This window comes from Schistocerca gregaria, chromosome 8, assembly GCF_023897955.1.
Source record: "Schistocerca gregaria isolate iqSchGreg1 chromosome 8, iqSchGreg1.2, whole genome shotgun sequence".
Taxonomy (NCBI): domain Eukaryota; kingdom Metazoa; phylum Arthropoda; class Insecta; order Orthoptera; family Acrididae; genus Schistocerca; species Schistocerca gregaria.
Window position 1 is genome coordinate 328236834 of NC_064927.1, and position 26630 is coordinate 328263463.

General features: G+C 41.7%; 1 protein-coding gene across 1 annotated transcript in view; it reads right to left on the reverse strand.

The window, feature by feature from the left end:
• Positions 1–224: 224 nt before the first annotated feature.
• LOC126285179 (odorant receptor Or2-like) overlaps positions 225–26630 on the reverse strand; it is a 103228-nt gene continuing 76822 nt past the window's right edge. The window contains exons 5-7 of the mRNA XM_049984487.1: positions 24386–24487; positions 15179–15334; positions 225–549 (exon numbers count right to left, since the gene is read on the reverse strand). Coding sequence (XP_049840444.1) covers positions 493–549; positions 15179–15334; positions 24386–24487 — 315 coding nt within the window. The 3' untranslated portion in view covers positions 225–492. The remainder of the gene's footprint in view (positions 550–15178; positions 15335–24385; positions 24488–26630) is intronic.

A 26630-nucleotide genomic window follows, 5' to 3' on the forward strand; every position in this document is an offset into this window, starting at 1 on the left:
ATTTTAACCGACATAGTGTTCAGTGAGTGCTGTTCTTTATTTAAATATGAAATTTGAAAAGGTGTACAGAAAAACTTTCTTTGGATCTTCCAGTTTTCTTGACAGAAAGACAGTGATTAGAAAAATCACATATTTTACAAACAAAAGCACGTGCAGAATTAATATTTTCTCTTGTTCTTAATAAGTTTACAAGAAACAGTATTTGTGCAAAAATTCTACCCAGTGCATGTACAGTTACATCTAACGAATTAGATGCAGTTCTCTCTCTAGACCCATTCAACTTAGAAAAATAAGTTTAACACAATAATCTGCAAATGATTTTTTACATAAGATTTTTTAATATTGATTTACAAGTAATACTGTCTTCCAAATATGTTCATTGTTTGCACAATCACCAGCGCTATGAGTGGATTCATAGCACATATTGGTTATAGAGGTTGGTAGCTCATCTTCATCTTCGTTATGGAATAGTATCACAGAAGAAAGCACACATTAACGCTTGTTGATCTGTCCCAGTAGCGCGTAGTACGAGTAAGATGCATTCACAAGCTGGAACAAATCGAATAACATTTAAGAGACAGGCATACATTAGGCCATGTTCCGTCCCTTCACAATACAAAGTAGTATTCACATAAATTTTAGTTTACTTTGAGAACACACAACATCCGTAAGAAATATCAATCTTTCATAGGCTACAGTTGAACAGCTCTATTGACACATTATGTACCAGCCACTATGTAGCTTAATTACCTTAATGTAGCCCACATATTTGGTATTTTTGACACGAACATCGTGAAAGATACAAAAATTTATTTTATTACCAAGAAACCACAAAAAAACTGTCATTTTTCATACCGCAAAATATTTGTTCATTTCACATTTTTTAGTTTTACTCTTCTTCATATTAAAACAAAAATTCTTAAACTGAAATCTGTGCATTACTTTGATTAGTATTACTGCAGTGAAAAAAAAAGCACGACCCAGAGGTGAGTTAGCTTGTAGCAACAGTCAATTATGCAATGTTGTAAGGGGCACGAAATTACATTCGCTCATAGTTGGGTGGTAGGGATAAAAGTGCGGATATTGCGATCTACATCTACATAGATACTCCGCAATCACATTTAAGTGCCTGGCAGAGGGTTCATCGAACCACCTTCACAATAATTCTCTATTATTCCGATCTTGTACAGCGAGCGGAAGAAACTAACACCCATAGTTTTCCATGCGAGCTCTGATTTCCCTTATTTTATTATGATAATCGTTTCTCCCTATGTAGGTCGGCGTCAACAAAACATTTTCCCATTCGAAGGAGAAAATTGGTAATTGAAATTTCGTGAGAAAATTTTTCCGCAACGCGAAAGGCCTTTGTTTTAGTTATGTCCACCCCAAATCCTGTATCATTTCACTGGCACTCCCTCCCCCAGTCTGTGATAATACAAAACGTGCTGCCCTACTTTTAACTTTCTCGGTGTACTCGGCCACTCCTATCTGATAAGGATCCCACACCGTGCAGCAGTATTCTAAAATAGGACGGGCAAGTGCAGTGTAGACAGTCCCTTTATTAGATCTGTTATTGTTTCTAAGCATCCTGCTAACAAAACGTAGTCTTTGGTTAGCCTTCCCCACAACATTTTCTGTGTGTTCGTACCCGTTTAAGTTTTTCATTATTGTAATTCCGAGGTATTTAGTTGAATTTACAGACTTCAGATTTGGCTGTTTTATCGTGCAACCAAAGTTTAAACGACAGCATTATTTGCAAACAACCTAAGACAGCTGCTCAGATTGTCTCCTAAATCATTTTGCAGATGAGGAACAGCAAAGAGCTTGTAACACTACCTTGGCGAACGCTTGAAATCGCATATGTTTTACTCAATGACTTTCCGTCAATTACTACGAACTGTGACCCCTCTGACAGGAAATCACGATATTCCATAAGCACAAACTATCACTGCAGGCCGCTCGTGTGGCACAGTATCAAAAGCCTTCTTGGAACCTAGAAATACTGAATCCATTTGAAATCCCTTGTCAATGGCACTCAACATTTCATGTGAGTAAAGAGCTAGTTGTGTTTCACAAGAACGATGTTTGCTAAATCCGTGTTGACTGTGTGCCAATAGACCGTTCTCTTCGAGGTAATTCGTAATGTTTGAACGCAATAGGTATATTCTAAAATCCTGCTGCATATGTACGTTAATGATAAGGGCCTGTAATTTAGTGGATTACTCTTACTAACTTTCTTGAATATTGGTGTGACCTGTGCAACATTCCAGTCTTTGCGTACGGATATTTCGCCGAGCGAACAGTTATATATCATTGTTAAGTATGAACCTATTGTATCAGCATACTCTGAAAGGAATCTAATTGGTATAGAGTCTGGGCCAACAGACTTGCTTTTTGTTAAGTGATTTATATACACTCCTGGAAATAGAAAAAAGAACACATTGACACCGGTGTGTCAGACCCACCATACTTGCTCCGGACACTGCGAGAGGGCTGTACAAGCAATGATCACACGCACGGCACAGCGGACACACCAGGAACCGCGGTGTTGGCCGTCGAATGGCGCTAGCTGCGCAGCATTTGTGCACCGCCGCCGTCAGTGTCAGCCAGTTTCCCGCGGCATACGGAGCTCCATCGCAGTCTTTAACACTGGTAGCATGCCGCGACAGCGTGGACGTGAACCGTATGTGCAGTTGACGGACTTTGAGCGAGGGCGTATAGTGGGCATGCGGGAGGCCGGGTGGACGTACCGCCGAATTGCTCAACACGTGGGGCGTGAGGTCTCCACAGTACATCGATGTTGTCGCCAGTGGTCGGCGGAAGGTGCACGCGCCCGTCGACCTGGGACCGGACCGCAGCGACGCACGGATGCACGCCAAGACCGTAGGATCCTACGCAGTGCCGTAGGGGCCCGCACCGCCACTTCCCAGCAAATTAGGGACACTGTTGCTCCTGGGGTATCGGCGAGGACCATTCGCCACCGTTTCTATGAAGCTGGGCTACGGTCCCGCACACCGTTAGGCCGTCTTCCGCTCACGCCCCAACATCGTGCAGCCCGCCTCCAGTGGTGTCGCGACAGGCGTGAATGGAGGGACGAATGGAGACATGTCGTCTTCAGCGATGAGAGTCGCTTCTGTCTTGGTGCCAATGATGGTCGTATGTGTGTTTGGCGCCGTGCAGGTGAGCGCCACAATCAGGACTGCATAAGACCGAGGCACACAGGGCCAACACCCGGCATCATGGTGTGGGGAGCGATCTCCTACACTGGCCGTACACCTCTGGTGATCGTCGAGGGGAACTGAATAGTGCACGGTACATCCAAACCGTCATCGAACCCATCGTTCTACCATTCGTAGACCAGCAAGGGAACTTGCTGTTCCAACAGGATAATGCACGTCCGCATGTATCCCGTGCCACCCAACGTGCTCTAGAAGGTGTAAGTCAACTACCCTGGCCAGCAAGATCTCCGGATCTGTCCCCCTTTGAGCATGTTTGGGACTGGATGAAGTGTTGTCTCACGCGGTCTGCACGTCCAGCACGAACGCTGGTCCAACTGAGGCGCCAGGTGGAAATGGCATGGCAAGCCGTTCCACAGGACTACATCCAGCATCTCTACGATCGTCTCCATGGGAGAATAGCAGCCTGCATTGCTGCGAAAGGTGGATATACACTGTCCTAGTGCCGACATTGTGCATGCTCTGTTGCCTGTGTCTATGTGCCTGTGGTTCTGTCAGTGTGATCATGTGATGTATCTGACCCCAGGAATGTGTCAATAAAGTTTCCCCTTCCTGGGACAATGAATTCACGGTGTTCTTATTTCAATTTCCAGGAGTGTAGTTTCACAACTCCGAGGATATCTACTTCTACGTTTTCTGCACGGTCGTAACTGCACAGGTGGACTACGCTTGTCAGTTTAGACTAACGGTTTTGTGTCTGTGTGTCCCAACTTCAATACATGATCTGCTGCCTGGTGGGAATGAAATATTAGAGGCTTGCTCTTGCCTCATGAAGGTACTAACCAACCTAAAAACATACTACTACGAATTGCCATAACCATTAGCCTGCAAACGAAATAAATTCTGATGAACTGTTGTTCAGTACACTGCCCTCAGTCATCAACAAAAACATCTGCACTTATATTCCTAACAATCCGTATATTAGGATGGACCAGCGTGAGGTACGTATACTGCACATGTCTAGCAGGTCATTGGCTTTACTCTGGATAAAGAAATCCTCGTTTTGAGCTGCAAGAGGCGACTTGTGGTAATACATTAGGGAAGATAACTTCTTTCCCAAGATCGCTGATAGTAACCTTTATTTTCGATAACCGGTTTTGGTAATGTTACCATCTTCAAATCTGGGAAGACTTTGTACAGCGTGGATATATCCAACAGTGATTGTAATATACAGTATCAGCTATAATACAAAATAAAAAAGAAGAAATAGAACACACTTCGGCAGACAGCTAATGCACATTTATTAAAATAGCAATAAAGTACTCTTTCTCACCAATTGGAAGAAGGTACGTAGCAGACCAGAAAACTGATGCATCAGCATGTCAAAATTAAAACAACTATACACACAGTTATTCAACACATACATATGTCTTATGTCACACACAACTGAGTGCATCATTACAGCCAGGGCGCCGCTAGAAAGACAGGCGGTGACCAATAAAGTATAGACGTTGACAGTCGGACCAACCAACAGGTGTCGCTAGTGTAACGTGTACAGTCTTTCTTGAAATACTTATATGAGTACATCACAGAGTGCTAGCTGAAACGCGGACGAGAAAAAATCCAAACAGACATTAACAAAATTGTTGGCAATAATTAATTAATTCAGACTTTAAAAAAGTATTCTTATAGCATTAATTACACAATGGACCTATGCAAAAGCAGAAATTTTATTTCGTAGAGCTACCGCAAAAACACATACATTAGATTGTTTAACACAGGATTTAACAGTTAACAAAAGCCACAGACTTTAAAATATTTCATTTTTTAAATAGTACAAACCTTAAAATAAACAAAGATAAAAATTACAATCTGGGCTTTTACAGTGTCATTAAAATAGCACTGTAAGGTGTGGTTACATCCAAAGTAACGACAATCTAATCACATGATAAAGTACTAACAATTTTTATTACAAAATGCGGAAATATACTAATCACCAGGGTTTACACAATGTCGTTTGGGTAAACTGGGCTTCTGCTATGTCATTTAAGTAGCACTGTGAGCTGTGGTTATTTCCAGTGTAACAACAATGTATTCAAATACTAACATATAAAGCACAGCTCAAGGTAGTAAAACATAAAGTCACTTGCTAAGGATGTGAGACCTCAAGTAAAGCTCGATTAATATGTCATGTTAAGGATGTATTGGGTAGTATTATTGTTCAAGGCCCAGAATTCACATTTTTATTTGTTATTGTGTATGGGATAATGCCTAACTCGAGGTCTAGGTGTATGGTGGTATCATGGCAACTTAACAGAGCATGCTATCTAGATAAGCTTTCACGGGCACGACATTGGTGGCACAGAAAATGTTCCCTAAAGCTACTAATCGTATCTTGCAGCAACTACACCGTAAAATTTAGAGTCGTTTTAACATCTGGTTAACAAATGATGAGAATGACGACATGTTCTAATGTACAGGATAAATCACAAGTTGCCCATATAAAATAGATACTCGATTAAGTTTACAACGGGGTAGGTGATTCAAGTTCAAATGGTTCAAATGGCTCTGAGCACTATGGGACTTAACATCTGAGGTCATCATCAGTCCCCTAGACTTAGAACTACTTAAACGTAACTAACCTAAAGACATCACACACATCCATGCCCGAGGCAGGATTCAAACCTGTGACCGTAGCAGCAGGGCGGTTCCGGGCTGAAGCGCCTAGAACCGCTCGGCCGCAAATGGCCGGCTGTGTTTCAAGTGATATAGAACATAAGAAATAGCCTCACTAGACAGAATCAGTGGTCCAGGGGATCCTACTGTATGCATTATGCAGCTGGACGGAGAAACTCATAAGCCAGTTCAAGAATACACTAGTTACGATAAGTAATAAAGAATATTTACTGTCATTACATCGATGTAATGAAGTAATAACGCCGTAGCCCGATGTCTACGTGTATGACAGTACACCATAACTCGACTACAATAAATACAGAGCTTACGTGCAAAGAATTACTTCACTTGATATACGCGAAACCACCACACTGAAAACTGTAGGCCAAAATATAGCACATCTTTAGGTATAAAAAAATGAACATGGGAATAAGTCGTTCACAAATTGTATCGGACCTCGTATAATGTTCATTTACTGTGCTATGATAATGTCAGCAGGCGTTTTATTTTGTTCACTATCCGTAATTCAATTTTTCATTCATTAGTTATTTCAAAAATATTTTAATTTCTTTTTCTTCATTTGTTTCATATTAATATGTTATTACATAGGATTGTCTCAGGCTGTAACCGCAGCGTACGCTGCTGCTCAAAAGACTTTGTGGCTGTTCGGTAGTAAAATTTCCTAAATAATCTTCGGAGTATAAAATATATTTACGAAAAAAATTATGGGTTTTCCATGGCTGTATACCTCTGTCTATGGATTTTATAAATTACCAAACGTGTATTAAATAATCAGTCACAGGGTGTGTCACTAAATATTGCCACCAAGAATAACTCCTGGATTATAATAGGAGCTGAAAAGTTTGTGGGACCACAATACGACGTTTCTTTTTCGGTAGGTGCGGTCGCGTCAGAGATATGAAGATCAACTTCGTTTTTTTTTGTTTTTTTTTTTGTTAATAGGATGCTATGGTTTGCTGCTTATTTTGTGATAGCCGCTATCGAGACGAATCCAATGGTGTGTAACAGTGAGGTCTTTGAAGGCCAACGAAGATCGCAAAGGTGGAATGAGCGCCCATTTACAGAAGTGGCGGTTCAAAATGGCTCTGAGCACTATGGGACTTAACATCTATGGTCATCAGTCCCCTAGAACTTAGAACTACTTAAACCTAACTAACCTATGGACAGCACACAACACCCAGTCATCACGAGGCAGACAAAAATCCCTGACCCCGCTGGGAATCGAACCCGGGAACCCGGGCGCGGGAAGCGAGAAAGCTACCGCACAACCACGAGATGCGGACGGAAGGGGGGGGGGGGTTGCTGCACATGGTACTTCCATAAACAAATCATGTGTTAAGTAATAAGACCATCACTAGTCTGCATGGTATCAGATGACTGAAAATTGATATATGATGCTACGTCTAGTTTTTTTGCTCATTCCAAATCTTTTTTCAGGTTTTCCTGTCACTTACAGCTTTGCCGCAGTTTGACTTCAAGTGACTTCAAGGACATGTTGTTGTGCCTGTAGGTTATTCGTATTGTTGGAGGAAAATTTCTCAATGCGGCCCTGTATAATTTTAGGCTGTTGCACTAGTTGGTGCTAGTTGCTGTTGTGTGACCTTGAAAGTGTTGTTTATCACATAGGCTTGCATTACCAGTGCTGTATTCTGATCATCTCTGTACTTAACACACAATTAGGAAAACAGTTCATATAACGTTTATAGTTACGACAATGTCCACATTGAAGCGTGTGAACAATCCGAATGTTCACACGCAAGCGCGAGAACAACCCAAATGTATTCCGTTGTATTTGTAGAAATTGCACAATGCTTAAGGGGAAATAGCAGTTTTTGTGAAAAAAGCTTACCATGCTTGTTTTAAAAATGAAACTTGGTGACCAGGACATGGGATAGGCGCCAAAGACTGTTTCTCGCTATTGTGTTCGAAGGTTAAGATTGAGGACAAAAGGAAAGAAAACGTGCACGCTATTTGTGATGGTGTGAACGAGCCTAAAAATCACCTTGATGACTATTTTCTGTTTAGTTAATGTTCAGGGGTACAATTCGAAAAATAAAAAACAAAGTGTGTATCCACATATTGATTCAGCCATCTGGTTGCTCCTCTTCCTCCAACTGTTTTGGAGAACGTGGCAGAAGACAATGATGAAAATGAATCTGATGCAATTAACTAAGACTATAGTGCTGTCTAACACCCTGAATGAGACTTTACCACAAACCTGTTCTCTTGGGGTGAAATTAATGATCTCGCACAAGACTTGAATTTGCCTAAGAAATCGCTGAACCACTTAGGCCCCAGTTAAGAATCTTCTGGATCCAAGAACACATTACTCATGATACCAACATTGACAGAAGGAACTAGTTCCTTTATTCTCACAGAACGAATCCTTGCCTTAATCCACTAAAAAAATAAAAATAAAAAAAAGATAATGCACTTCAATGAAATTGAACATGAACCTATTCACTGGCGAATTTTTCTGGCATGAATGAGGAGACTGAAAGACGTATTACTGCATAACGGGAATGTCTATGGGTTCATTTCCGTGCCCCATTCAGTTAAAATGAAAAAAACGTATGAAAACATGAAGATACTCTTAACAAGTATCTAGTGCGAGTAACAAAAATAATTTACCTGCGGTAAATTCAAGGTTATAAGAATGCCAATAGGACAACAAGATGAGTTAACAAAAATGCTTGCTTTCTATGGGAATGGGACAGTCGGGCAGGGCAACGGCATTGGAGTATGAGAGTGGAGAAAGTTTGTGCCTGGAACTAAGAATATTCTGCACGAAACGCTTGTAGAACAAAAAATCTTGCTTCCACCACTAAACATAATATTGCGCTTAATGAAGGAATCTGCAAAGACTCTATCACACAGTCGACCTCGCTTCAAGTAACTTTCCAAGATATTTCGCTTTATCGCACAAGACAAATTAAAAGCTGGAATTTTTTTGGGACCTCCAAAAAATTTATAAAGGATGAATATTTTGATAAGACTATGAAGACAGAAAGAAACGCAGAAATGCCTTCAGATTAGTTACTGAGAACTGTCAAGGGAATAACAAAGATCCTAATTACAAGAGCCTAGTCGAACACAAGTGTGAAAGTCCACTTTCTTCACTCAAATATCGGCCACTCTACGGAAAATTTGGGACTGTTTAGTGAAAAACAGGGGGAACGTTTTCACCTAGATACTAAGGAGATGGAGAGGAGATATGATGGCCGACTACTGTTGGATGTTGAACAGTCTTCGTGTACAAAGATCTGCAAGTAAGTCCAAGAAGAGAAAGTTTAATAATTAATGCTACAGTACTGAGTTCTTGTTTTTACACGAGATGGTCACGAAATAAATTAGGGGAGCCCTGTATTTTATTTTTCAAATGTATTTTATTTTTTAAATGTATTTTACTTTTTAAATGTATTTTATTTTTTAAATGTATTTTTATTAGAAACTTTCCGTGAGTGAAATGGCGTTGAATGTATTTGTGAGTTCAGAAGTTAAAAATCTTCGAAATAGTACATCTTGTTTTAGTGTAAAAACCTTACGTGAAGTACGTCGTATTTCAGTTTTTTTTCCGTTTTATGTTGTACCTGTCACAGGATATTACAGTTCTTGTACATAATCACACTGTAAAAATTCTTTCCAGATCCGAAGATGGTAGCACCGATTAGTGAAACAGCTTATCGAGATTAAAGGTTATTACTAGAGATGTTGGCAAAGTAGTTTTTGTTTTCTAATATACATAAACATAAAAGTCACACTAAGCTCTCTTTTTTCTAAATCATTTTGGCTGAGACTTAGACTAAAATATATCCCATTGGTGATACCTAGCAAGGTTTTAGATAACTTCCGCTCGATTGCGAGAAAAATCGCTCACACTTACTCCGAACAGGAATTTCTGTGTTCCGTCACCATCTAGCCAAGTGCCTGAATGAAGCTGCTTGATTCTACAATGGGTCATTACTCGAACAAGCCCCCTTACTTAGAGACCAAACAAAATAATGTGATAGTCACTTCCCGCCTTGCAATGGCTGCTAAGCTCCCGATAAAATTGCTGTACAACCATTTGGCACGGCTGGAAGCCTGAGAAGATTGCTTTTAGTCATACCATCGTGTACAATACATACATACAAATTTCTTAGTATCTGACAAACAGGATTCTGTACTAAAAGTAAAAGGTAAGATTGCCACTGACGACGGAGGGAAAACAGAACTCTGGAGCTATAACGAGGAAATCAATTTTAGGGAGACTTCCAGTCACATCAAAATAAACTGCGATTCTAGCGCAACAACTGGGCGACAATAAAACGTCCAAGGAGTACCATTATGTGGTATTCTTCGCTGAGAAACATCCAGTGTTGATTCAACAGTGTCAGCTGGAAATACTCTGATCTCTCCCCCTCTTTCCTCTCTCTCTCTCTCTCTCTCTCTCTCTCTCTCTCTCTCTCTCTCTCTCTTCCTTTCTAACTAGCCGGGATGGCCGAGCGGTTCTAGGCGTTAGAGTCTTGAACCGCCCGATCGCTACGGTGGCAGGTTCGAATCCTGCCTCAGGCATGGATGTGTGTGATAGGTTAGTTAGGTTTAAGTAGTTCTATGTTCTAGGGGACTGATGACCTCAGACGTTAAGTCCCATAGTGCTCAGAGCCATTTGAACCATCTTTCCTTTCTCTCTTTCCTCTCTCTCTCTCTCTCTCTCTCTCTCTCTCTCTCTCTCACTCTCTCTCTCACTGATTGAGGCTTCTTAACTGTTAATTTTTAACAATTGCGGTGAATGCATTTGGAGTGTAATGCTATTGATAGTGGAGCTGCGAAAATCGAGAAAAACTGATGGAAAGCAGAAGGAGCGAAATCCAGGCTGTCTATTGAATGAAAAAGAACAGTCCAATGAAATTTTGTGAGATCCTCTGTGATGCGCAGAATTGTGTGTGTGGCCTGCGTTGTCAAGGAGAAGAAACTGGTTTGCATTTATGTGGCGACTTGCTGAAGGCCAACGTTGCAGGAGTCACAGCTGTGTGCGGCCGGCCGGCACACGAGTGATCGGACAGGTTTGTGCGAACTTGTTGCGATGATGACAGACGCCTCGTCCAACGACTCACTGTGCTTTTGTTCACTTACAGGTCTCCCTAGACATTCTACAAGCTCCTATGAATATCTGCGGTTCACGAGTTTTCCTCCAAAAGAAGCTCAATGACAGCACTCTGCTACGAACGCACCTCCGTTACAGACGACACTTTGAAGGCTACGTGTAGCACCGCCACCTATCGGAATATTGCACAGTATCCCACAATAGATTCGGCATTTTTTCAATCGAAATTGACCAAGAAAGAAAACTGTGTTGCATTACTTACTGAACACCCTTCGTAGAAGAGTGTGGAGTCGGCCTAGTACTAAAAAGTGATTCAGGAATGTTGCCCTTCTGGTTCAGCAGGGAGGTTGTTCAATTTGAGTTTTTGACCGATATCGTGTACGAAGTTTGGACCCCTATACCGTAGACGAAGGTAATTCGGTCAGGATCTTAAGCCCAACAGTTGAAATTTTGCCGATGGACTTGTTTTTCAAGACGATAAGGCACGATCACACAGCGATCACTTTGTGAATGCCGAGGTCCAAGAGAGAGAACAAACCGAATGAAATGACCTGATGTACAGACTGGCCTGAATGGAACCTGCCGAAGTTTGTAGTGTCCCGTCGTACACTGTGTGATCTCAGGAGAACCGCCGTTGAAGAGTTGGATAGGCTTGATCACATTATGGAAGCAAGCTCATTTCGATCCAAGCATGTTACGTTGCTCAGATTGGACAAAAACTCAGTTGAATGTCACCCAGCAGCAGATTTGGTTTTCGTGGATATGCGAAGAGATGCACTTTCGAAGAGACGGCCTTAATTTTGGCAACTGTTTTGTTTTTACTTCACTGCAGAAATATTCTCTCATTACCTGCAAGCCTCGCACATGTACAGTTAGTGCATTTTTAGCTTTTTATTTACAATACACGGGCTGCCTTTTCAATTTCACTAAAACCATGAGAGTAAGACCATTGTCTGTGCCGATCGTTTTATTGTTTCTCAGTACATTTCCATTTCAAATATATATACATTTTTAGATGTTTCAACCAGTTATGTGAACTCAATTTCACTCGTGAAAATCAATATTTCTGGAAAGCCTGCAATTATATGCCTTATGATTTGGGTAATAGAACTCTGTAGAAGTTAGTAGCTTTGAAAGTAGGCTGTTTAGGTTTTTATGTTGGTAACGCCACGTAGCGCTCTGTATGAAAATCAGTGACTGTGCTGTGTACAGTCTGTGGCTGGTTGGACTCATTGTTGGAATATTCGCTTGTGCACTGTTGGGCAGTTGGATGTGAACAGAGCGTAGTGTTGTGCAGTTGGAGGTGAGCCGCCAGAGTTTTGAGCTGACGGTCTGGACGTGTTCCCATCAGAAAAAGGAAATTTGTTTAATTGTATGTCACAAAATTTTATATAAAATGACTTTCGAACCTTATTAATGTAAATACATTGTCTGTTCTCTATCAAAAGCATTCACTATCAAACTATGCCTATCAGTAGTTAGTGCCTTCATTAGTTAGAATCTTTTACTTAGCTGGCAGTATTGGCGCTTGCTGTATTGCAGTAGCTCGAGTAACGAAGATTTTTGTGAGGTAAGTGATTCATGAAAGGTATAGGTTATTGTTAGTCAGGGCCATTCTTTTGTAGGGATTATTCAAAGTCAGATTGCGTTGCGCTAAAAATATGTGTCAGTTTAGTGATGATCACAATAAGTAAAGAGATAAATGTCTGAGTACATTCAGTTTTGGTCAGCTGTTCGAAAAGACAAAAAACATAAGAGGTTTACCAGCAAAGTAATACATAATTTTCTAAGGGGATGTTTCAGTTTTTATGCTTAGAACTACGCTCTTCCAGGATTTATTCAAACTGTCAAGTGCAAATACAATATTTACATAAGTATTTTATGTGAAGTTTACATGTGTGTTTACCGACTGAGGTGGCACAGTGGTTAGCACACTGGACTCGCGTTCGGGAGGACGGTGATTCAAACCCGCGTCCGGCCATCGTCATTTAGGTTTTCCGTGATTACTCTATATCGCTTCGGGCAAATGATTCCTTTGAAAGGGCAAGGCCGATTTCCTTCCCCATCCTTTCCTCATCCGATGGGGCAGATGACCTCGCTGTTTGTTTCCCTCTCAAAATCACCCAACCAATCAAACAAGTTGTTTACGTTCAGCCTGAACTGCTCTTCGATCCTCCAAAGCGGTTGCCGTCGCATGCCCAGTCCAACAACAGAAACAGCGTTCATTTCCGTGGAAGTACTTCACGGCCGAAACACTTTGTTGGTTACGGTTTTATCTTGTACGCTCAGCTAGTTGATTCCAGCTTAGTTTCCGGCTCGTACGAATACCTCGAAGTGTCGCACCCTGTTACGACGTCTTGTCCGAGCTGTACGTTCCTTAGTTGTAGTTTTTGTTGTTTTCTTACAGCAAATGAAACACGCTGGTTTATGGAAGTAATATGTAGGGCACACACACTTTTCACAGTTAAATGTCCATGCAGAATGGCAGATGTACTGCGCTCTCGGATAGGTCCAAGGATAGCTCTGTCTCACGGAGTATCTCTTGGTGATCTTGTTCAGTGGGCTTGCGCATACCGTTCAAGTTGTTTAGAACAAAAGATTTTGGTCGTATCTCACAAAATTCATCGCTGACAACTACTAAAGTTTGCAAACCAATAGCAAACAGTCTCCGCTGAAGGCGAGTGATCACCAAAAGGTTAACGAAGCTATTCGAGGGTTTGTTATGTTCTTACGATTATTGTAAACTACTGCCTGACAATAAAAATGGAGCATCCAGAAGACATGGTCGAGAATATCAATGTAGCTTCGTACACGCACACACAATCAACAGCTACGTAAATGATTTGAATTAAAGTCCTGTGTGACACGTAGAAGAACCACCAGAGTCCATTAGTGTTCTTCAGTGTTGTTACTAGGCGTGGAAGAGTATTAAGGGGAGTGAAGAGCGTCAGATGGTGTGTGATTAATGTGGAGGACCTGGAAATGGCGCTGATTTGTGACAACGTCATCAGCACCTGGCAGAGCTTAAAAGGGAGCTCATTGAGGATCTACATCTGGCGGGCTGGTCGAATCGTGCAATACCCAGATTTCTGTGGCATCCGGATGTGACAGTGGTCAGATGTTGGATTGCGCGGTAATGTAATGGCAGTTATCCTCCTCGTCAATTTTCCGATCGCACACGTTTGGGAACCGACGTACTGTGCACCAAGCACATGGCAACCACATCTGAGCCTACAATCCGCGAGCAAGTATTGGTCTCCCTAGAACATTCACTGTCATTCCGAACCATTGATCGGTAACAGGCAGATTAGGGAACTGCCGACCCATGCAGATGTTACTGTCGCGACGACAACATAAACGGCTATGTTTGGCGTGGTGCCGTGACCAGGAAAGATTGACCACTGACGAGTGTTGTCGCATTGTGTTCAGCAATGAAACGCTGTGTTCCACAACCGCAGATGACCATCGTTGGTGAGCATCGCAGCGATATGGGGAGAGGTCGCGTTCTTCCAATGTTTCGGAGAGGCACAGCAGTATTACTCCTAGCGTCATGGCATGGGTAATCGACGGATATGACTTCAGGACAAAGCTGGTGCTTGACGGCACAGCAGTATGACACGGATATCCTGTGTCCTCATATGTAACCTCCCATGCGGCAATATCGTGGAGCCATTTTTCAACAGGGTAATGCACATCCACACACAGCACGTGTCCCTGTGAGGTACTCCCTTGGCCGGCGAGATTCCCAGATCTGTTCCCAATAGAACACATGTGGGACCATTTAGTAATCACAGCCATCCCACTGTCAGTATCCAGAATATCAAGAACTAGTTACAGCAGTTGGGCTCAACACCCATCGGGAGAGTATGTAACGGCTCCATGACACACTTCTCAATAGAGTCGGTGCATGCACCCAGACCAGAATGGTGGCTCATAATGCCTTTGTGAATTTGGCACGATTTTGTAATCACTGAATCACATACTCTCAACCTATGAAGAATCATTTTGTTTCCTCCTTCCCTTCTGGGTGTTTCACATCTTTTGTGAGACAGTGTAAATCATCTAACTAAAGCACTCAGGTGAATATTCCACTTTCTCAGAACTCTGTTTCTCATAAGAGCATAATATACAAACTACTCTGAGAATTTCTGAGTAAGCAAAGTGACAAATTTTAAAACAATAATAATGTCATATCGGAAACTATTTGGTGGACACTTGCCGAGACAAAAGTGGTTCTGTTGACTGGATAGAGGTGCCCTGCGGTGATGACCAGTTGCTGCTGCGCCCGTAATATGACGATCGCCAGGGAGCGCTTGAAGCACTGGCTGGACTCCACCCACTGGCAGCTGTACGCCGCCATAGACAGCGCCTCCGCCTGTCAACAGCGAGCAATCTGTCTGCCTCGTAGCGAGTACAGCAAAGGCGAAGAAGCTGTGTATGGTGAGCAAAATGTCCAATGAAGTGAAATCTTTCGTAAGTTATACAATATAATAAAAAAATTACTCTCATGTATTTACGCAGACTGAAGCGTCAAATGAAAATTTATATCAAGGCTAGGATTCGAACCTGTGTCTCCTGTTCATTAAGCAGATGCACTAACCACAACACCAACCTCGCACAGTGGCTCTGCAGACCACCACAGCACGCCTCCCACCTCAATCAAAATTCCCATTCACGCCTCAGCATACTGGGTATTCCTTCTAAACTCAAACAGGATTGCAGAGCTCTCCAACTGCATTGGACACCAGCATCGAATAAAGCGGGGGGATCCTGCCCTAAACCCAGGCATAGGTGCTTTCATCAGACGAAACTATTTAATTCCAGAGCTCTTTTCAAGCCTCCGACATCTGTGATGTATATGTGCAGACTGAAGCACCTATGCGTGGGCTTCATGCAGCATCCCTCGTTGAAACGATGATGAGATGCTATTCCAGTATAGTTGGAGAGCGTCTGCGGGAATATCAAGTGGGCTGAGGCGTGAATGGGAATCTGGATTGAGGAGGAAGGCATGCTATGGTAGTCGATGCAGTTGTGTGGAGCCACTGTGCTCATATCTAATGAGCAGGAGACTCAGCTTCAAATCCCAGTCTTGTTACAAATCTTCATTGGTCATTTCGGTCTGCATCTATACAACATAGATGTTTGAGACTTTAGAAGGTCTCTGGAATTATATAGTTCCATATGAAAAAAATATCTGACAAGAGTTTTTTTTTTTTTTAGTTTCAGGTTATGTCGCTCTTAAGGTGCTCTGACAATATTAATACCAGAAGTTGCTTTGTTTTTATAGAAACGATAGCGCATTTCAGAAAAGCCTTCACTTCCTTATAAATAACGATCCATTCCGCTCGACAGGCCTTCCGAAGACCTTTTCTGCTTCTGACAACTACGATATTATCCACAAATGTCAATGTTTTTACTTTTTCTTCTTTACCTTTAATTCCCTCTCGAAATTTATTACTGGTTTCCTTCACTGCTTGCTCAATTTATAAATAAAATAATGTCGGACAGAGCTTCCCTTTTATGTCGTTAGACTCTTATAACTACAGTCTGGTATAACCCTCCACTCCCTATATTTAAAACTTGCTACCTTCAGAATTTCGAAGCGTATATTACAGCGACCATTGTCAAAAGCCGTCTCTAAACCTACAAATACTGTAAAGTAGATTTGCCTTTCTTCTGTTTCAGGTTATGTCGCTGTTAAAGGATCCTGAAAATATTAAAATTAGAAGTCTCTCTTTTTATATAAACAATTTTTGTGGAAGCGGTAGCGCCAACACCTGTTCTTCCATTTCTCTGGAACCAAAACTGATCTGGCTCGAGGAAGGCTTCTACCAGTTTCTCCATTCTTCTATAAATAATTCATGTCAGGGTTTTGACATTAAACTAAAAGTTCATCTGACAGAATTAAAAAATGGGTAAGAAGGAACTGTAAGAGACATCTGCAAGTGTGGAAGAATACCTACCTAGGAGGAAGATAGGTAAAGCCTTAAAAAAATTAGAGGGAAGCTGCAGTATGAACATAAAGAATTCAGGAGCAAGCTAGTACAGAGCAATGAAGAGAAAGCTGAAAGGTAGAAGGAATGTATAAAAGGACTCTACAAGTGAAATGAATGTGAAGGCACCATTATAATAAGGGAGGAGGAAGCGAATAAAGATGGGAGGTATGATACTGCTGGTAGAATCTTAGAAGATAGAAGAAGGCAATCCTACGTTTATCTCATTTGTAGATTTAGAGAAGGCTTTAGACAATATTGAGTAGAATACAGTCGTCGCACAGCAGTGATAAATTACAGGGAGCGAAAGCTTATTTACACCTAGTACAGAAACCAGATGGAAGTTATAAGAGTTAATAAAGACGAAAGAAGCAGTAGCTGAAAAGGGAGGGAGAAGTGGGTATAGCCTCTTACCGATGTTATTCAATCTGTACACTGAGCAAGCAATGAAGGAAACCAAGGAGCAATTTAGTTATGGGAATTAAAATTCATAGGGAGGAAATAGCAACTATATCGTAGTCGATGATATCTTATTCTGTCATAGAATGTAAAGGACTAAGAGCAGTTGAACGAAATGGATAGTGTCTTGGAACGAAGGTATAATAAGAATATCAACAAAAGCAAAACAAGAAGAATGTAACGTTGTCGATGTGAAATAGGTGTTTCTGAAAGAATTAGCTCCGGAAAAGCGGCTCCAAAAGTGGTAGATAATATTTGTTGTTTGGACAATAAAATAAAGAACGACGGCCGAAGCAGAGAATAAATAGCATGCAAACTTGTAATAATAAGCAAGCCATTTGTGAAAAGAGAAAAATTTTCTCATCGAGTTTGAACTTGAGAGTTAGGAAGTGATTTCTGAAAACGTTTGTCTGGAGCGTAGCGTTGTATTAAAGTGAAGCGAGAAAGAAAACCAACTGAGACAAGTAGAGAAAAGAAGCTTTTAAAACGTGGTCCAACAGAAGAATTCAGAGGCAAGTTAATAGCATTTCGTTCCACCTCAACAACTGAAGGGACCTACGTCGCAGCCCAATTTTCCCATTGTAGGTATTGTATACGCCTTCGTGGCTGCTTCACCTGCCACGATCACGAAATTTGAAGAAACAGCTGGACTAGGTTGTGCAGCTGGAGTATTGAGGCGGTCCATTACCATGGCAGTATTTTGATGAAGTTGCTGTTTCTATAACGGGTGCAGCACATGCCTCAAATCCTGCACCCAGTGCTAGAGCTGTGGCACACGAATTGTCTCTCCCCTGATCAAAAGGTTCCCAGCTCATTTTATACTGGCATCCCTACAATACTCAAAATGAGGGTCTGAGGAAGTCCCAAGATAGGCTACAAAGCCGAGACTTTGCACTTCATTTTTTAGCATGCATGGAAATGGGTACAAGTGGCAGGGAAATATTCTTTGGACGAATGAGGCACAATTTATTCTGCATGGTGCTGTGAATGCACGTAACTGGCACATATGGATCTCTAATCCGCCACATGTGCAGAGACATCTACTGCAGTGATCTTATGTGACTGTATGGTGTTTTATTCTTGGTCCGTTTTTCTTCGAGGAGACGACCCTCGCCGGCCTCTTGGGTCTAATGTGACAGCTGCACGTCATAAGGACGGTCTTGTGCAACACGTGATTCCAGCTTTGCAAGAACCCAAATGTGTTCACACCACTATTTTCATGAAAGATGGGGAGATACCCCATGTCGCTTGCCAGGTGAAAGATTTGCAACGACAAACCTTCAGTCCTGACTGAATCACCTCTAGGTAATTTGGAGATGTGTGGCCCTCCAGATTCCCCGACCTAAGCCCATGTGCTTTTGGATGTGGAGATATCTGAATGATCGAGTCTATCAAGAGTAATCCTGACTCTTCCTGATCAGAAGGATAGAAAACGCTCTGTTTATACCGGATTTGGGAATAGCTGTTGACGATGCCGTGTTACGGGTCCAGCATGGTGCTGTGTCAGAAGAGCACACTGAACATGTTGCAGTTTACGTGCCAGAACAACATATTCTAACTGTTTCAGCGCGACATTTTCACCTGGTGGCAGAAAGTGAAACTTATTTTTCACCATACTCCAAGAGCGCACCGATTAATGTTTACTTTCTACACCGCAGCACTCGGAACATCGTCAGTATATTTATAACCAGCCGTTATCTTCAGGGTATCATGACATGACAGCCTGAGAACTGCATTTCACACTGGAAATAGCCACATATGACTGGACAGAGCATCGCTCCAAGCTGTTAACTCACATTGCAAATGGTTGATAAGGGCACCGTTTGCGATGCAGCAAACGTTAATACATGTGTGCGATTCATTGAAATCGCTACTACTTTGTGCCTGCGAAGACGAAACAGCAGCCCGCATTGGAAATCTGTTCGTTGGGTTGCGTAAATGCAGGCGCATACTAATTCGACCCAGCAGTACAGAGCGAGTGATTTGTTTGCGTATTCCGACACGCTACCTGGTGGTGCACTCTGTAGCCACGCCACAGCGCATATTAGGAATCAAAATTTGGGGAGATGCTCATTCCATTGACATGTGTCGTTTTCTCGTATGTGTTGCAGTTTTTGATTTAAGAGGACGTTATGAATATCCCTGTATTTGCAATAAGGTAGTGACGATGAGGACGAAGACCTTCGTGATGGCACTGTTGCATAAGGCATGCTGTGACTACTTCCCGCTCCAGTCCAGGGTAAAACTCCGACCTTTCGATGATTACCTCCATCGCGTTCGTCAGGAGCAGCAGACTGTTAAATCTCCTACTGTGGTAGCCTTATATAGCCCATAGACGGCTTCTAATTGGACGTTGAACACGCAGTACTTTCGCAGATGGTGTCAGCGTCTGCCCTGATGGTGTCACCGCTCCCGTCGTTGCTTTTCTTTCCATCGAGAGCTCGCTAAGATTATATCCATGACTGAAAATCTTCTCACACTTTCTTATTTCTGCAGCCTCTTTAATTACGGAATCCCAGTATATGAGAACCCGAGGCAAAACTTTTGTTTCGTAAAACAGTAAACATTTTTTTGTTTATTTAAGTGCAATCCAGTTTTCACTCTTTTATGCCCTATTCAAATATTTAATTTTATGTCTTTAACAAATTTTTCAAGACACTTAACATTTTGTCATGCTCAAAGTTTGGCCATAAATTAACAAAGCCAATATTTTCTTAAATTTCTTAACTAGCCCATTAGTGCGCAGAGTAATTAAGATCGGTTTTTCTGCTTCAAAGTAGTTGTAAGCTACTGTTTTGTAACAGGTTTACATGACAAACATAACTTCAATTTAATTTTCACTTATGCAGTCATGAACATTGATGGCAAATGAAGTTGGCAATGGGCACTTAAGGTAACAAATGAAATACATTTATAGATTGATTACAATTTTTATTTTTCGAGCTGTTTTTATGACACATTCTTACTTTATCTTTTTTTTAAAAAAAGGTATTTAAACAGTCAAAACATTTTTTTAATGATTAGAAAAATTCTCATCTGAATCCCGAATGAGATTTGCACTGTGCAGCGAGGGTGCGCTGATATGAAACTGTGTGCCCGACCGTGACTCGAACTCAGGACCTTTGCCTTTCGCGGGCAAGTGCTCTACCATCTGAGCTACCGAAGCACGACTCACGCCCGGTACCCACAGCTTCACTTCTGCCAGTACCTCGTCTCCTACCTTCCAAACTAATCTGCCAGGAAGTTTCTCATCTGAATGGTAGCTTAGGCTTTTTAAAATTTATGAAACCCCACAAAACTATAGGGATGAAGTGGTACCTGGCATCTGTCAAATATATACACAGTACGATTTTAGCATACTTGCTCTCTGCGACACTTAGATTGTTCTTTGACGATGAGATGATATTTTCTGTCCTGCCTTATATCATCTAATGAAAGACATCGTGATGATGGACCAGCTTTTGCCCTTTGGGTCCATGGGTTTTCACAATTTGAAGAACAACTTGCCTTCGAAACTGAAGGTATAGCAGATCATTTCCCAACCTCCGATATGACAACCATCCCTGTACGCTACATACGTCAATACGCCACGCAGAGAGGGACCACCACCATTTTTAATCGTCCTTTTTGCCCTATACAGAGCTGTGAATTAATAATTCAGATCAATTCCTCCCAACTTCAGATTATATTGTTTCACAGCATCAGTCATCTTTACCGTTACTCTTTTTCCGTTCTGTTACATCTTTCCACATTTCGTAAAGGTTTTAGATAATCTCAGTTGGAAATAACTGTCGCTACTGCATTGTCATTCCATCTCATTGCCGTCGTCTGGCCTTTAGATACTGAAACACATAATCCTCTTTCTTGTTTTCCGAACTCACTTCAGTTATTTTCCAACTCTGTTCTCTCGCATTGTCCCTGCGCCGCCCATGTTTCTTCTCCATAGTTCTTCCAGCAATGGAACTGACAAATTATCAAAATAGATTTTTGTTCCACCTGGGATATTTCCGTGCTGAACCAAACCAATCACTGTATCTCCATCCTCGCCAAGACCAGTTGTACGTATTTTCGTATGTGCGCCACAGTAATGTTCTGCATGCATAATGTAGCCATCAGGATTTTCCAAAATCAATAGCTTTAAATCAAATCTAATTGGCTTGCCTTTGATAAACTGTGTAGCCCCATGCGTCCCATAATATGGGACAATACTCTCATCAACACACACTGTATTGATACACACTGCATTGTCAGATAGCGTTATTGAGAAAGTTGATCAGTGGCCTTACTTTATAAAACCCATCTTCCTTTATATTTGTATTGTCACTGAAGTATATATATCACAAGATTTCTTCAAATCTGTCACATCACGGATTCTGAAACTAAAGCTACATTGCAATCAGATTACTGCTGCTAATACATTCTTTTATTTGGCAATTTATGATAACTTGAGATAATCCTTATTCCCAGGACAATGCATGACTCATGATAAGAAACATTCAGATTGTTATCATCTTTCTGTGACACATATAAATTTATTAATTTCTCAGAGAAAAACTTGTTAATAGAATTCAATGGGAATTTTACTGTAGTTGAAAGAAAATGTAATAAATGAGGACCAAAAGACTCATTTACTTCTTTTAGTTTCCAGCTTGGTTGCATTTGGTCCCAAACTGAGGTGATGGGTTTTACATGTGATTTAGCCCTCGAGTGTTTGGATAGGGTTGGAGGCTCTGCAGAATCGCCAATATCTTCTACTGCTTCTTGTCCTTAGCTTACTCCCTCACTGTAAAATTTTTACTTAGCCTCCCATTCTTCTTTCCATTCGTGTTTATAACAGTTGATGTAGTTTGAGTCTCTGCGCAAACCTTAGTTTCTAACTCTCTTATCCCTTGAATTTCTCCACTCACTGCAAACTTCTTACTTGATGTGCAGTTCCTATTTCCTACAGTATTTGCAACAGGAAGTGTAGTTTGAATGTTTGCGAGATTCTCAATTTCTTCATCTCGTTCACTTCTATCACACACTGCAAAATTTTGCCTTGATATGCCCTTCTTTCTCTATGTATTTACAACATGTTCATTTTCATTTACCTGAACTTGAGCCTGTGTCCTTCGTTTACGCGTTGGGAGAAGACATGGGGTTTTCCTTGAACTTCATAATCTGACAAATCATAATCTTCGTCAGTATCTCCGCCTTGTGATAGCATCTGATCGTATTTCTCTGTTTCGATCTGCTTCAAGAAAATTTATTATTTCGTCCACAGTCCATAAACTATCGTCATACCTGAAAGACAACACGGATGCCCAGAGGCAACTAAATAGGCTAGACATATTTTCCCCTATGTAAATCATGCTAAAAACAATTTACAAATTCTGAAGAAATTGTGTGTATAATTTAGACTGTTTATTACAATTTAGTAAAGAAAATTCACAGTTTTCATCGAATCGGGTTTTAACAGGCAAACACACCAATAGATTTAACATTCGTAAGCAATAACATTGGACTGAGTACTGATCCTTCAAATGTTAAACAACTAGCGAAGGTGTCCATAACTGCTTCCAATAATTAAATTGTATACGGCATTTCATTATTCCTAATATTAATTTTTAAATACATTGACAACTGTAGTTGCCACTGGACATTAATGTGTGAAGAAACCAAGCTCAAGTTTGCCATAAATTAAGGAAACAAACATTTTTTTCATTTATGGCCCATTTATGAGCTTGACAACATGTTACAGTCCTGCAATATATGTTAAAAACATAAAATCAAACATTTGAAAATCGCATAAAAGGCCGAAATCTAGGTTGTACTTAAATAAACAATAAAACACTCAAATGGCGGTGTGTTCCTTTAAAAAAAAAGTATTTTGAGTTTGTTTATGGGGCTTGCTCGGTAAGTAAATTTCTCCCAGTCTTTTTTTTTTTTTTTTAATATGACGATGTTCTGCACAGCGGCGCGGATAGACCAACCGATGTAATTGCTTCCGCGCTCCTTCGTTTCTGCAGCGCTACATCCAGCAAAACAGGCAGAGTTCTGGGAAGAGGATACTTAAATTCTATATTCCAATCTCCTAGGAGGATGAAGGTGGTACTTCGCCCTTTTAAAAGCAGTCTCGATCTCAGGATCCCTGGGATTTGCAGTATCGTTTGCGAGTGCCCAAGCAGTTACTTTGGTCAGTCCATCAGCACCGTTTCCGTCCGTTGTGCGGAAAGGCACATTAAACATTGAGAACTGGAAGAATCTGCGGTTGCTGTGCACAGCCTCACAAACACCTACAAAACACTGTTTTACGAAACGAAAGTTTCGTCCCAGTCTCTTACATGCTGGGATTCTGTAATGAAAGAGGTTGAAAAAATTTTGTGAGAACATTTTCAAATCTGAGAGTGGACATAATCTTAGCGGTGCACGGAAGCGAGCTTTCGATGCAAAGAAAAGCCAGAGATATTCGTCTCAATGTTTACGCTATAACCGTAGCGGTGATGCCACCAGGGCAGACGCTGACCCCCTCTGCGATAGCACTGCGTTATCAACGACCAATCAGAAGCCCCCTATGGGCTATACAAGGCCTCCACAGCAGCAGTTTTGACTGTCAATTGCTCCTGACGAAGACGATGCAGGTAACCGTCAAAAGCCTGTGGTTTTACCGTCAACTGTCGCTGCAAGTAGTCCGAGAATGCTTCATACAGATAGTTAAGATACTATTTTACTGTCAAAATTGTCCCCATTTTCGTTGCTTTAGACGCTCAGACAGTTCTGCGCTGCCAAATTACAATTTCACGCGACTTCTTACAGTCAAGAAACACACTGCATGGTGTTTGCTACATACGTCTTTGCCATGAAGTTTTAGAAAAGGTCATGAAATACACTCTCACTACATCAGTTTGCTTGGTGAACGTTTCGCTGCATTTAAATTACAACAGTCTACACAGCAGAGCGTTTAAGTGAAAAGAACTGCGTCAGTTGTAAATTACCTTCTCCGTGATGCGATGAGCGGCCCAGCAGTAGATGTACATCTGTCCGCCAGGTAGGGGCAGGAAAGCCACGCACCGAAATACAGCGCTGAAGTCATCGCTCTGGAAATATAATGAAAGAAGTGCGTCAAAGGCACAACTACAGTGCCTAAGTCACATAACTAGCGATACAGTGTGTTCCAAAAAGATTCTTCCCATCTCACAAGGCCATATCTTTTTACATGAATGAAGAAGGAACTTTGTGTAGATTTTGAACTTACGCATCAAAACTGAAAGGTTACTTTGGAGCCAGATGTATGCTAGCAGCTACAAAGGGTGAACAGAAATATGGATACACCGCTAGAAGCGCATGCTTGAACATAAATGCTGATGCTAGCCAAGCCTGCAGGTAGCACAGTCTTATTTGACCACGAACGGCACTTGTGCAACGTCTTCAACACATTACAAGTGTCAGTTGTATTCAGGACAGTTTCCGTGTAGTTGTAAGCACATAATATCTCAGCTAAGTGAATTAGAACTTCCGCAGTTTATTGGCGCTTGTTAGATGGGTGCGCTCCTTAACCGAGGAACCCAAAGTGTTTGGTATTTCAACAGGCGCCGTATCGTAGATTTATACCCCATACAAGGAAAGTGAAAAAACGCCATCCACTAAGTCATAATGCGCACGAAAGTGAGTATTGAATGATCCTGACGGACGGTCGCTGAAGCGAATTGTGACGAAAGACAAGACAGTGACTGCTCTAAACGTCTCCAAGGCTAAATGTCGCACTCGCGAATCTTGTCATCACCAAAACACGAAGAGAGCTTCATAAGCAGGGAATTACAGGGCAGCAGCGCGTGATTAGCCGAGCAGTCTAAGGAGTTGCAGTCATGGACTGTGCGGTTGGTCCCGGCGGAGGTTCGAGTCCTCCCTTGGGCATTGGTGTGTGTGCTTGTCCTTACGATAATTTAGGTTAAGTAGTGTGTAAGCTTAGGGACTGATGACCTTTGCAGTTAAGTCCCATAAGATTTCACACGCATTAAAAAATTACAGGGCTATCTGGAATTCCAAAACCACTAAACAGTGATACATATGCCCGCAACTGCGAAACGTGGTGCCGAATCCATTAAACTATGAAGCCATTAAACTATGGAGCAGTGGAAGGAAGTTATTCGGTCTAATGAGTATTGTTTCACTCTGTTTCCAGCTTCTGGCCGAGTTTACGTCCCGAAAGTGAAACCGAGCGAAGTGGCGCAGTGGTTAGTACACTGGACTCGGATTCGGGAGGACGAAGGTTCAATTCCGTCTCCATCCATCCTGATTTAGGTTTTCCGTGATTTCCCTAAATCGTTTCAGGCAAATGACGGGATGGTTCCTTTGAAAGGGCACGGCCGATTTCCTTCCCAATCCTTCCCTAACCCGAGCTTGCGCTCCGTCTCTAATGACCTCGTTGTCGACGGGACGTTAAACACTAACCACCACCACCACCACCGAATGTGAAGAATGGCGGGGGGTTTCCATTGGCCCCATGGTTAATCTGCAAGGTCGTATTACTACTAAGGAATATGTGACCATTTTGGCTGATGTGGTACACTCCATGATGCAATAGTTTTTACGTTCCCCGATTGTGATCCCAAAAGTACAGGGGCCCTATTCATCCAGCTCACATCGTCCAGGAGTCGCTTTGTGAGCACCACTCCAGGCCACCAGAAGCGAGATCCCAGTATTACTGAACCTTTGTGGTCTACTTTGGAGAGAGGGGAAAATGATCACTTCACACCTCCATCATCGTTACCTGGACTTGCCACATTGAAAAACCCATGCATCTACCAATGCAAAGAGTTGCCGCAGCGACTCGCTTTCTGAAGTACAGGCACGGACACACTACCCCAGTCGACAGCTCGAGTGGAGGGTGAAGCCCACAGAAATTCGTTCAGCGCGAAGACCCACATCGAACTGTCGACTTTATATCTAAATAGTGCAGCCTACTTCTACCATCCTAACAAGTAAGTCATATACCATTCATCCTTGTTTAAGAACTGTCTGTCAATGCCATAACTGCTTCATCCGCAAAAATCTTGTCAAGGAAACGTGGCACGGTAAAATTCTAGTGACTTTCAATGTACCCTTCTTTTCGAAAAAAAAAAAATCTCTCTATGATCCGTCCTCCTGATGTAACAAACATTTTTAGCAATAGCGCGTTCTCACATCCAGCCTTGCATCACAGATGCAAAAAAAAAAAAAGTAAAAAATTGTGATCGATAC